This window comes from Dromiciops gliroides, chromosome 3 (genome assembly GCF_019393635.1).
Source record: "Dromiciops gliroides isolate mDroGli1 chromosome 3, mDroGli1.pri, whole genome shotgun sequence".
Taxonomy (NCBI): domain Eukaryota; kingdom Metazoa; phylum Chordata; class Mammalia; order Microbiotheria; family Microbiotheriidae; genus Dromiciops; species Dromiciops gliroides.
This window is the reverse complement of record NC_057863.1, coordinates 652,337,508-652,350,121: the sequence shown is the minus strand read 5'-3', so window position 1 is coordinate 652,350,121 and position 12,614 is coordinate 652,337,508. Positions and strand designations below refer to the sequence as shown.

At 41.2% G+C, this 12,614-nt stretch overlaps 2 protein-coding genes across 2 annotated transcripts; both read left to right on the top strand.

The window, feature by feature from the left end:
* Positions 1-755: 755 nt before the first annotated feature.
* Positions 756-1,691, top strand: LOC122751975 (olfactory receptor 13H1-like). The gene has a single exon (XM_043999234.1). The coding sequence runs from the start codon at positions 759-761 to the stop codon at positions 1,689-1,691; it is 933 nt and encodes a 310-aa protein (XP_043855169.1). The 5' UTR covers positions 756-758.
* A 9,720-nt stretch (positions 1,692-11,411) lies between these two features.
* On the top strand, positions 11,412-12,376 carry LOC122745500 (olfactory receptor 13H1-like). Its single transcript, XM_043990839.1, has one exon. The coding sequence runs from the start codon at positions 11,444-11,446 to the stop codon at positions 12,374-12,376; it is 933 nt and encodes a 310-aa protein (XP_043846774.1). The 5' UTR covers positions 11,412-11,443.
* The last annotated feature ends 238 nt before the right edge of the window (positions 12,377-12,614 follow it).

Below are 12,614 nucleotides of genomic sequence, written 5' to 3'. Positions count from 1 at the left end.
GGAAATACTAAAGAAATATTGACTCAATTGATTGATTGAATCATAGATGCAGGATTTGGAAACTGGTTATCTGACAGCATGGCCAATATTTTTATGTGATACCATTCAGCTTCCCATACTCTTAAGGGAATGCCTCTTTGGATCACAAAGGTCGCCGTGAGCTCTTCATCAACATATACTTGCAATGCAATGTTTGGCAGATCCCAAAATATAAGACCCAGAAAAGTAAGTGCTAATGCTATATCGGTGGGCCTACTTAGGTAAGTGCAGACATGATTATCCCCAGGAAGTTGGCCACCAGGTAATGATTATTTCAGTTCATAACAACTCATAAATATGCTCTGTTATGGTAAGCTAGGTTCATGCAGTCATAGAGACACAGGGCATAGAATACCAGATTTGAAGTCAGGAAAACTGAAGTTCAAGAACTATCTGAGTCAGTTGCAGGGTGACCCAGGGCAAGTCAATAAACCCCTCTCAGTCTCAGTTTTCTCATCTAAAAATAGGGATAGTAATTAGTGCCTACCTCTCATATTGTTTGAAGGATGAAATGAGACATGTGAAATATTTTTCTAACTTGAAAGTACTATTTAGATTCTAGCCATTGTGATAATGGTGGTGAAGGAGATTTCTAACTTGACAATTAAAATAGACAATGCAAAATGATCTGTCATTTAAAATTCAAAATGTCTGTCAGAACCATTTTGTGATTCAATGTTTTCCCCCCTCTTTGGTGGTATAGATAGTCAAGGAAGACTATGGATGGAAAAAATGACACATCTGTGACCTATTTCATCCTGATTGGGCTCTCAGAGTATCCCAGAGCCCAAGCGATCTTCTTCTGCCTGCTCCTGGTATCTTATCTTATCACTTTATTGGGAAACAGCCTCATTCTCTTCTTGATTTATTATGATTCCCACCTCCACACCCCTATGTATTTCTTCATTAGCAACCTATCCTTCCTGGACATCTGTTATACTTCATCTAGTCTCCCTCAAGTACTAATCAATTGTTTAGTCAGGATCCCTGCCATCTCCTTAGGCCAGTGCTTGGCACAGATGTGTGCTGGTCTCTACTTGGGGGTTGTGGAATGTCTCCTTCTAGCCGTCATGGCCTATGACCGTTGCGTTGCCATTGGTGACCCACTACGTTACCCAGTGAGAATGAGTCCCCAGCTCTGTATGCAGCTTGCAGTTGTGTCCTGGGTCTCATCCTTTCTGCTCACTGTGATCCCAACAGTGACCACCCCGTTGGAGTTCTGTGGCCACAACCTCATCAATCACTTCTCCTGTGAACTTTTGGCTGTCATTAAGCTTGCCTGTAATGATCTGCATTTGAATGAATTATTCATGATGGCCAGCAGTTCCCTAACTCTCCTTGCACCCTTTGCCTTCATCCTTGCATCATATGGCCGTATCCTAAAAGCTGTGCTAAAGATGCGCTCTGCTGAGGGTCGAAAAAAGGCATTCTCCACCTGCAGCTCCCACCTCACTGTGGTGATTGTCTTCTATGGTACTGCCATCTCTATGTATATGATGCCACAGGACAAGGCCAGCCGGGATCGGGATAAGATCATTTCAATATTGTATGGTGTCCTTCCACCCATGCTCAACCCCCTCATCTACAGCCTCAGGAACAAGGATGTCAAAGGAGCCTTGAAGAAACTAATGGGGGAGAAAAATGACACCTAAGAAAAGATGTTTGGCTATATTTTGACAAAACTGAGAGAAATAAAAGAAGTGGTAGTTCTCAACCTATAAAAATCACTATGAACACCATTTTTAAACAGATTTCTCCAATAATCAGGGTTGTAAATGATGAGGTAGAGTTGCAAAGAATTGCTATTTCAGAGCAGTAGCTTAGGCTGTCACAGAAAGTCTATATCTTCTCCTTAACCAGCAGGCTGATGCCTCAGCCACCAGGGTTGTGCCAAACAATCAGGACATACAGGTGCCAAGGGTGAAGTAAAAACACAAACACAACACTCACCTGTCCTGGCTTTTCAATGGATCAACATACCAGAAAAAGCACACAGTCAATAGTCAGTTAATGAACATTTAAGTGCCTGCTATGTGCCTGAAACTGTCCTAAGTGCTAGAATGAAAAAAGCAAGTCTGTCCCAATCTCAAAGAGCTCACAGTCTAACAAGGGAGACAAAACGTAAGGTGATGAGGATCATACACCACAGTGGTGGCAATGTCAGAGCAGAGTGGGGAGTATATTCAAGACATTTGATGAATGTAAAATTGGTAGACCTTGCAACAGACTGGAAAAGGGGGGGAGTGAGAGAGAATGAGGAGTCAATGGTGACTTCTAGGTTGTGAACCTGGGGAACTAGAAGAATGGGTGCTTTTGATAATAATAGGGAAGTTAGGAAGGGTAGAGAATTTGGGGAGAAAGACAGTGTTTTGGGAAGGTTGAGTTTAGGATGTCTACATAATATCCAGTTCAACACCAACACCAACCTCATCAGAGGTTAAGGCTGGAGAAGTCAATTTGAGAATCATCAAGAAGACATGGGCTTGTTCATAGGCAGTAGAGAAATAGCCACCAGACAGGGAAAGATTGGAGAGAAGTCAGAGAATGGGGATAATATATAGGGAATGTGTTGAAGAAGACAGTGGGAAATGCAATCACTTGTGTATTTTAAGGAGTCAACGTTGATGAGAAAAGGACTTCTCCTTCATGTGAGACAGGGGGTAAAGCAAGAAAGAGTTCATACTGGGGAAGCTGTTCCAAGAATGCCCATCAACAGTGCCCTTCCCGCACACTGAAAATCAGCTACCATGGAAATAAAACTGGGTTTGGAATGAGATGATTCAGAACTGAATCCTCTCCCTGTCACAAACTACCTGCATGCATTTGGGTTACTCATGAAAACTCTCCAGGTCTCACTTTCCCAGTAGATAACACCATGGATTGTATTATGATACCTCTCATAATGCTTTCTCATTTTGTTCCTCACAACAACCCTATGAGGTATATACAATAATTATGTTGATTGTTTCCCAGATAAAAAGCTAAAACTGGGCACAGTTAAATGATTTAGACATGGACACACAGTTGGATAGTCAGAGATAGGATTTGAACCTGAGGTCTTCTCAACTCTGTCTAGGAATCTATCCACTAGGCTAAACTTGCATTTTAAAGGTTTTTCCATCTCTCAGTTCCTAACCCAATGACTAGAATTATTTTCTATGAAAAAAGCAAGAAAGCAAGCAAACAAGCAAACAATAGCTCGATCTGCCAAATATTGCCACAATGTCAACATTCTCTTAAGTACTGGTCAAAGTCACTAGTCTTCCTCAAATTTTCTTGATATACACCACCCTTGAATAATGGCATCCCAGTAAAACTCATCTGGTTCTAATGGATTGATTTCTCTAGGCACAGCTTTAAAATAACTTCTATTTACTCTGCATTTGGGGTCAGCTAGGTGGTGCAGTAAATAGAGCATTGGCCCTTAAATTGGGAGGACCTGAATTCAGAAACTTAATATCTGTGTGACCCTGGGCAAGTCACTTAACCCCAATTGTCTTAACTATCCAGGGCCATCTCCAGTTCCAGATGGCTCTGGAGGAGAGAGTGAGGTTGATTAACTTGCATAGCTCTCCCTCAACTTAAATCCAATTCAGGGCAAGTCACGAAATCATTCCAATACCATGGTTATCTTCAAGAATGAAGGACAAATAAAGATGAGAAATGTGAAAGTTAAAAAAAGAATGAAGTACAAACACCAAATCTTCATTTACTCCTTATTATGATATATAATAGAAGTAGAAATTATCTCAGCCCTTGCACCACTGACCCTCCACGTAGCGTCTTCCACACTTCTTTGAGATTATCTTGTTTTGCAGGGATGCCCTGAATCAGAGATATAGGAATCTCCAAAATTCAACACATAGGTCACCTCTGTGTAAATCATGATCCTTGGAGGGACTAATTTTTATGTAAAAACGCTCTACACAAGAACTTAGACAATAAAATCAGCACTTGACAGCTCTCCACTCTCAGAAAGATAATAAGTATCTGCTCTTTCTAGATCTCTTTTTTTTTTCCTTTTGCAGGGAAATGACGGTTAAGTGACTTGCCCAGGGTCACACAGCTAGTCAGTTTCAAGTGTCTGATGCTGGATTTGAACTCAGGTCCTCCTGAATCCAGGGCCAGTGCTTTATCCACTGTGCCACCTAGCTTCCCCCTCTAGGTCTCTCTTAAGACTGCAGTCAAGAAACTTGGGCATCCACCCCAATATTTGGCTTTTCTCCAAGTCTTTTTCATCCCTCCTGGCACAGAAAGAAATCATGGGCTTCAAAGTCTTCTAAGATAATCTCTACCAAAACACAAATCCGCTTTAGAAGAGCATGGCATGATGAAGAGTACGAGACTTGGAATAAGGAAACATGGTTTGAAATATTGCAGACACTATGCTGTGTGTGTGACTCAGCTCAAGTAAGTTAACATTTCTTACCCTCAGCATCCTCTTCCATAAAATGAGTGAATTGGACTTGATGACCTCCAGTTTCCCTTTCAGTCCTCAATACTCTTAAATATGTAATGCTATGATTTTATGATCCCAGCTTTTGCTAACAGGCATCCAGGAATGGAAAAGCATACTCCCTGCTAAGAAATTTTAACACTTTGGTATAGTTCTAATATTAGGATGTCGGCCAGTATATTGCAATCAACCTCTCTACAATTTCCATCCATTTTTCTGAAGTCTATTCTACCCAGAGGAAAATCATAACAAGGCCAAGCACTCTTCTATATGATAGCCCTTCATATATGTGAAAATAGTGACTATCACCTCCAAGTCTTCTCTTCTCAGGGATAAAGATACCTGGTTGTTTCAACTCATCATTGTGTAGCTAAACACCCATCCCACGACCATCCTCATTTGTCATCCTCCGGATGCCCCCCTCCATTTTTCAATAACCTTCCTAAAATTCATTGAGGACTGAAATATGTGGTCTGATCAGTGTAGATAACAACATGATACTTCATTTCCTTGAGATGTTTATCCTCTGTTCCTTATCCATTTAAATGAAAGGGAAAATCTTGTAATGGGATGGAGAACCTCTTTAGACTGTCCAGAAAGGGACACTATTCACTTTAATTAAGACTTCTCAGTTAATGTAAAGAAACATTAAGACCAACAAAAGAATTACTAGAATGTTTGAGGACAATCTTGGTGTGATTGCTACTGAGTTTCTCAGTCAATAAGAAATGAAAGATTTACTATAATAATCATTCCTTGGAGTACAACTCATGTTTCATTTCATTAATGAAGCCATGAAGCTGTCTCTATCCACTCAACCCTACAGTTGTCTCTAGCTCATCCAAATGCTTCCATTTACTTATATCAAGTGATTTGTGTGGAGGTGATTAGACAAATGAGGACCTTGTCTCCTTGGAATATCCTCTAATATTTTCTCTTCCTAGAGAGGGGTTTGTAATAAAGAGTGGCTGAACCAGACTGATGAAAATTCTCCTTTCAAGTATCCCTATATTAATCACCTTAGATCATTTTTTTTCTGATTGTAGATGCATTCTCATCAGTACTGTGAGAAAATAATAGGGTTCTGGGGGACCCAGAGAGCCTTGCCTGATCTTTCTGGAGGCCAGTCCAGAGTTAGGAGAATTTCAAAGGAAATGGAGATTGACCTTCCTGACAACCTAAAGGAAGTTAGCTCATGGACCACCCTCAAGTCCAGTAAACAAATAGATTTGAATGATGCTAGCCAACTAACTTTGAGCAGTGTGGAAGGGCTGCCTCTCCTCTGGAACCACAGGAAGCTTATGTATGCTCGCTCTCTCTCTCTCTCTCTCTCTCTCTCTCTCTCTCTCTCTCTCTCTCTCTCTCTCTCTCCCTCTCTCTCTCCCTCTCTCTCTTTCTCCTCTTTCTCTCTCACTCTCTCTTGGCCTGAGACTCAGAAGGAGCAGCCACGGGCCCTCTCTCTCTCCCCTCTGAACATTTGGAGACACATGCTCTCTCTTTACTAATATTTAATATGCTTTAATAAATGCTTAATGCCCCAAACTGATGCTAAAGCCTCTAATTTATAAGTAGTAATATATTAGAAACCCCAGCTAAGTTCCCTAAAATTTGGGACAGAGAAAGGCACTCCCATATAATTTCAAACGACACAGTAGTGACACATAGCCATGAAAAATACTAATGTGTGACAGAGAGTATGTATGAACCAAACCAAGAACTATAGCTTCTTGGGGGGCTGGGGAGTGAGGTAGAGGGAGGTACTTCTTCAAAAAAGCATAAAATATAAAAGGTCAAATGGGCCTAAGAAAAAAATCAATGTGGTATAGAGAAAAGAGCATAGAAATATAGATCTTGGGGGCAGCTAGGTGGCTCAGTGGATAAAGCACCGGCCTTGAATTCAGGAGGACCTGAGTTCAAATTTAGTCTCAGATACTTGACAGTAGCTGTGTGACCCTGGGCAAGTCACTTAACCCTTGTTGCCCCACCCCCCCAAAAGAAAAAAGAAAAAGAAATGTAGATCTCTCCCTGTTATTTGTAGGTTGGGGCCAGATTCTTCCTCTATAGATTTATTTTTTCATCTAAAGAATGAGAGGTCCTAATTAGGTAATCATTAAGGCCCCTCCCAACTATAACATTCTCAGTCCTTAAGGATCCTCCAAGCCCTGACATTCCCTGCTCTAAGGGTCCTCCCAGCTCTTACACCCTATGTTCTAAGGGCCCAGACATACTCTGTTCCAATGCACCTCCAGGCTCTGACATTCTATAATCTCAGGGCCTTTCCAAATCTGGCATTCATTATTCAATTATTTAAGTAATTAGACTGAAAATACAAATGTTATCATATGATGTGCTTCTTTTCTCTTCCAACTCAGCTGTCACAAGGTATTTTTCCAACAGCTGAATCACTTTTTCTCTGAGGGGATGCAAAAACTACATCTTCACAAACTTTTCCTTTAATAACTACAAGTGAGTCTGAAAGTTAACTCCAGATTCCCAAGTTACTCTTTGGAATTTAATGAGCACTCGGTCCCTAAGGTGTCCCCTGCTAAGCCCCTTTGGAGGCAGTGAAGAGGAGAAAAAAGGCTCATTTTATCTCCTTGCTCAGTTAAATTCCTCATTTTACTTTGGCTCAATTCAGATGCCAACGATCCAAGTGGGTTCCCTATGATTATGCCAAAGATTAGAAAGTAGAGACTAGAGACAAAAAAGACAGATTCTTAAAGACTTTGGAGAGTGGTCCAGAGGCCCATCTTCAGAAACTTCTGGAAGACTGAACCTACTGATTCCTGATATCTCCTTAAAACCACCCATGATGAACCTGATGGAGGTGAGCTGGACATCCTCAGAGAATATTTGTTCTAACTATGTCTTTGCAGAGGCCTGACTGGTTGAATAGAGATATGGAAGGCAAGAAGATACAGAAATAGGGACAGCTTCAAATATATCTCCTCTTTCCTCTTGCCTCCTTAGCCTTGTTCAATTGGGTATGTTACAGATAGAATAATGAAGGACAATCTGGGGAGGGAGAGCATGCAGGGAGGTGAAAGTATGGATGAGAGAGAGTGTATCTGAACCAAACTGAAAGCTATAGCTTCTTGAGCTTCTTGGCAGTGGGGAGAAAGGGAACTCTTTCTTCATAAAAGCATCAAATATAAAAGGTCAAATGGGTTTAAAAGTATCAAAGGTTAGAACCCAAGAATGCAGAGTCAACGGGCTTTTGAATACAGAATGTCAGAGCTTGGAGGAATGTTAGAACACTGAATTGGAGAAACAAAAATCTAGAATCCCCTCCTTTTACAGGAATGCAAACTGAAACCCAGGGAGATTAAGTTACTTCTGAAGGTAACACAGGAAGAATTTTTTCAGAGATGAGATGGTGTGGCAGATGTGTAACAATTGGAAAGGACCTGAAAGCCAAAGACAGAGGTCATTACTGAGAGGGAACTTAAAGAATATGTAGCTCGATTCTCTCCTCTCAAAAAAGCTGGAACATGAGCCCCAAGAGTTGGAACAAATAAGCCAGGGAGTGATCGAGATGGAAATCACAGTCTGCCCATATGAATTATGTCATCACATCCTCACAATAACACTAGGAGGTAGGCACTACAAGTATTGTTATTGTCCAATTTTACAAAGAAGGAAACTGAGGCCCAATATCCTAAGTGATTCCCCATAATCATGTATCTAGTAAGTGTCAGAGACAAGATCAGAACACAATTTTCCTAATACCAAGTCCGATACTCTATCATACTACACTACACTGTCTTCCAGAGATAGTCTCACTAAGGCTACAGGACTATACCCAACTACTTCCACTTTTTGGCATCAACCTAAGATTTCCAGGTCTAACAGATAGTTTGAAGACAGGAAGTTATTTATGCATGATCATTGAATAGGCTGGCCAGTTTTGTCCAATAGGATTGCAAAGTGTTCTCCTCCCACTCCTGCCCCATGAAATTATTTATCTGATTGAATCAGATCAATTGCTTTATAACAAGTCTATAAAGTTGTTTGGTGAATATGACTCCTTTTCCTATATATAATATGAACATGGAGAAGCTGTAGTACATTGAGAGGAGGGTGATGAAGAGGAAGAGGGAACTCTAAACCAGGGCATATTTGCAGTGGTGGAAGAAATCTCTTAGCTCTGTGACTTTGGGTAAGTAATCAGACTTCTTTACACTCCAGTTTCCCCTAAGTTCCCTTCCAGATATCTAAGACTGTATACCTTTGCATAGATCAGTATTTTATACATATACACATGCATACATATATTTACATATATACACATACATATACATATATCAATATTTCAAAGGAAATATTGATTCACTAGAAAGGACTCTCAAGTAATCTTGACTAAGGAGCAGGTTGCCTCACAAGGTAATGAATATTCATACGAGAGTTTTCCAAGAAGATGCTGGATGAGACTACTCCAGATTTGATGAAGGCATGACCAATACATGATAGGTGTAAATTTGGAATATATGACCTCTAAAGCTCTTTCCAAATGTGTGAGATAAAGTAAATCTTTCTCTTTTTTAAAAGGTAAAATTTCCAATTTTTGTTCCTCTTAATTTTCTTCAATTTTCTGAAGCACCAATGATAACTTCATAAGGCATGCAGGATAGGGAAAACCGATGGCCTCTTGAGGATGGGCCCTAGCCTGAGGAACACTGTTCTTACTTCCAATCTGGGGGCAATATGGTCTGGTTAAAACAGCTTGCATTTCTGTATTTTAAAGGCAACAAATCACTTTCCTCACAACTTTTATTTAAGGAATGTAATATGATATTCCCATTTCACAGATGAGGAGATCATGCCTTAGAGAAGTACAGGGATTTTCCCAGGTCACAATGATTAAAAGAGAGAGTTGGCACTTGAACACAAGTTTACTCAAAATCCAATTGCTCTTTCTGTTTCATGGAATGATAGTATTGGAGGATACTTTATATATCATATAAGTCAAATGATTGACTTTTAAGATCAGAAAATTGAGGGCCAGCGATGTAAAACAGTTAGACTGACATAATCCAGCCAATAAATGGTGGTATCTAAAAATAAACTAATGTCTTATGAAGCCAAATCCATTGATCTTTTCACTCTGCCATACCACTACCCCCCTATACTGCCTTTAGACCTAGTTTGGTGTGAGAGCACCCATGTTTCCATCTCATTTGATTTCACAGGATCAGAGAATCCAAGATCATCTCATTTAACCCCCTTATTGATAGGTGAAGGTCTGTGGTCTGGAAGTGTTATTTCTCCAGAATCCCACAGAGTTTGAACTAGAGCACAATCCGAATGACTTCTAGTCCACTGTACTATCTGAAACCCATTCGATTCTGTTGAATTCCATACCAGATTCACTCTGAGTAATGCCATGCATAGCACTGGTGATATCTTCATATCAAAAACATCTTTAAAGCCCTGCAGGCAACTCCTAGAGAGAAACCAAGCTAAATGTGGCCAGGTTTCAATACTAGTAAAAAATAGAGACAGCTTTGCCCTGACATCACAGCACTCTCTCCAATATTCCTCTCTGGAACTAGGAGGCTGAGTCACACTTGTTGTTGTTCAGTCATGTCCAACTCTTTATGACCCCATGGACTTAGCCATGGGGTTTTCTGGACAAAGATATTGGAGTGCCTTGCTATTTCCTTCTCCACAAATTGCTTTTTGTGTATAATCTTTTGTCAGACAAACAGGTGTTAAGTGACTGGCCCAGCATCACACAGCTAAAAAGTGTCTGAGGCTGAATTTAACTCAGGCCTTCCTTACTCCAGGCCCAGTGCTCTATCTACTTAGCCACCAGATTCCTCAGCGGGGTTCAGATGAGATTATTTAAGTAATAGCATATCAGAACTAAATGGATAATTGATTCAAACCCCAACCAAGAGAGGGATAGTGCTTTAGCCACTCCCATAATGCAAGTTAGTACCCACCCAGGGATGAGAATCAGAGCCTCCCGACTTCTAGTTCAGTGCCTTTTCCATGATGCCCTGATGTCTCTCGGCTCTATCATTGTTAAGACATTTTTAAAATTAATTGTTCTCATAGATTTACAATTTCTTGTATCCACTAAATCCATAGCATCATAGATTTAGAGCTGATGGGGACATCAGAGTATGCAGCCCAACCTCTTTATTTTGTAGGTGAGAAAACTGAGGCTGCTTGGGGGAGCAGGCAGTTAAATCACTTGTCCAGGGGCAGCTAGGTGGTGCAGTGGATAAAGCACCGGCCCTGGATTCAGGAGTACCTGAGTTCAAATCCGGCCTCAGACACTTGACACTTACTAGCTGTGTGACCCTGGGCAAGTCACTTAACCCCCATAGCCCTGCAAAAAAAAAAAAAAGATAAATCACTTGTCCAAGGTCATATAGTCAGTCAATATTCATCTCTGGAGGATAGAATAATAAGGAAGTGTTGCACTGCTGCTTTTGTGCCTCAGTACTTGGGAAATGTACATAGGTACATAGTAGGCACTTAACAAATGATCATTGACTGGTGTGTTTAATTTTCCAGGGTCAGATCTGAAAACAGGTGCTCTCCCACCATGGGGATGTTTCTCTTATATCGTGATGCCTCCCTTACTCATTATTTTAAAGGGCTTACCATGAACCATTGACATGAGCCATATACAAGGTGGCAGATTCTACCAATATAAGAGGTCCAACCAAGTAGAGACTCACCAATGGAGTATGGATCTGCTGTCTCAGGACAAACTTCATTAAGTGCCCAGAGGGTCTTCACCAGAAAGTGATTAATTGATCTGCTCACCTCAGTTAGTAAAGACTTAAGGCACGGAAGGTTTCTTAAAATGATGGATATTTGGCACTAGAGGATTGAAATGAGAGAACTTTGCATGGAAGATAAAAAATGTTGGTCATGACCACATTGTCACCAACATTTCTCCTGCTTTAGTGATGGAGACAGAGAAGGAAGGCTATGGATGGAAGAAATAACACACCTGTGACCTATTTCATTTTGATTGGACTGTCAGAGTATCCCAGGGCTCAGGTCATCTTCTTCTGCCTGCTCCTGGTGTCCTATCTTGTCACCTTGCTAGGGAATGTCCTTATTCTCTTCTTAATTCATTATGATTCCCGTCTCCACACACCCATGTATTTCTTTCTCAGCAACTTGTCTTTCTTGGACATCTGCTACACTTCAGCTAGTGTCCCTCAGATGATCATTAATTGTTTAGTCAGAATTCCCGTCATCTCCTTTGGCCAATGCTTGACACAGATGTGTGCTGGGCTCTACTTGGGGGTTGTGGAATGTCTCCTGCTGGCTGTCATGGCCTATGACCGTTGCATAGCCATTGGTGACCCTTTGCGCTACTCAGTGAGGATGGGTCCCCAGCTCTGTATCCAGCTTTCAGTAGGGTCCTGGGTATCAGCCTTTGTCCTCACTGTAATCCCAACCCTTACCACACCACTAGAATTCTGTGGCCAGCACATCATTAACCACTTCTCCTGTGAGCTATTGGCTGTCATTAAAATTGCTTGTAATGATCTGAGATACAATGAATATTTTATGATGGCCTCTAGTTTCCTTACCCTCCTGGTGCCCTTTGCCTTCATCCTTGCCTCCTATGGACGCATCCTCAGGGCTGTGCTGAAGATGAACTCAACTAAGGGTCGAAAGAAGGCTTTCTCCACCTGTAGCTCCCACCTCACTGTGGTAGTTATTTTCTATGGCACAGCAATCTCCATGTACATGATGCCCCAAGACAAGGCCAGCAGGGACCGGGACAAAATTATCTCTATGCTGTATGGTGTTGTGACACCCATGCTCAATCCCCTTATCTACAGCCTCCGGAACAAGGATGTGAAGGGGGCCTTACAGAAACTATGTGGGGAGAAGAATGCCCCCTGAGAAGAGATCCCTTTTTTGTAGCCCAAAGGTAAGGGTCTGACTTGATAAAATATAACCATCGAAATAGAAAGAAGTGTTGGTTCTTTACAGTCTTTAGCTTTATCCAAATATCTCCAGGCTCCCAAGTTGTTACCCTGGGATTTTCAAAAGCACTACAAAGTAAATGGAGCAGAGTCCTGTACAGTTGCAGTCTAAGAGAAGCAGTCTTTAGCAATCTAAGAAGCGACTTGTCATCACA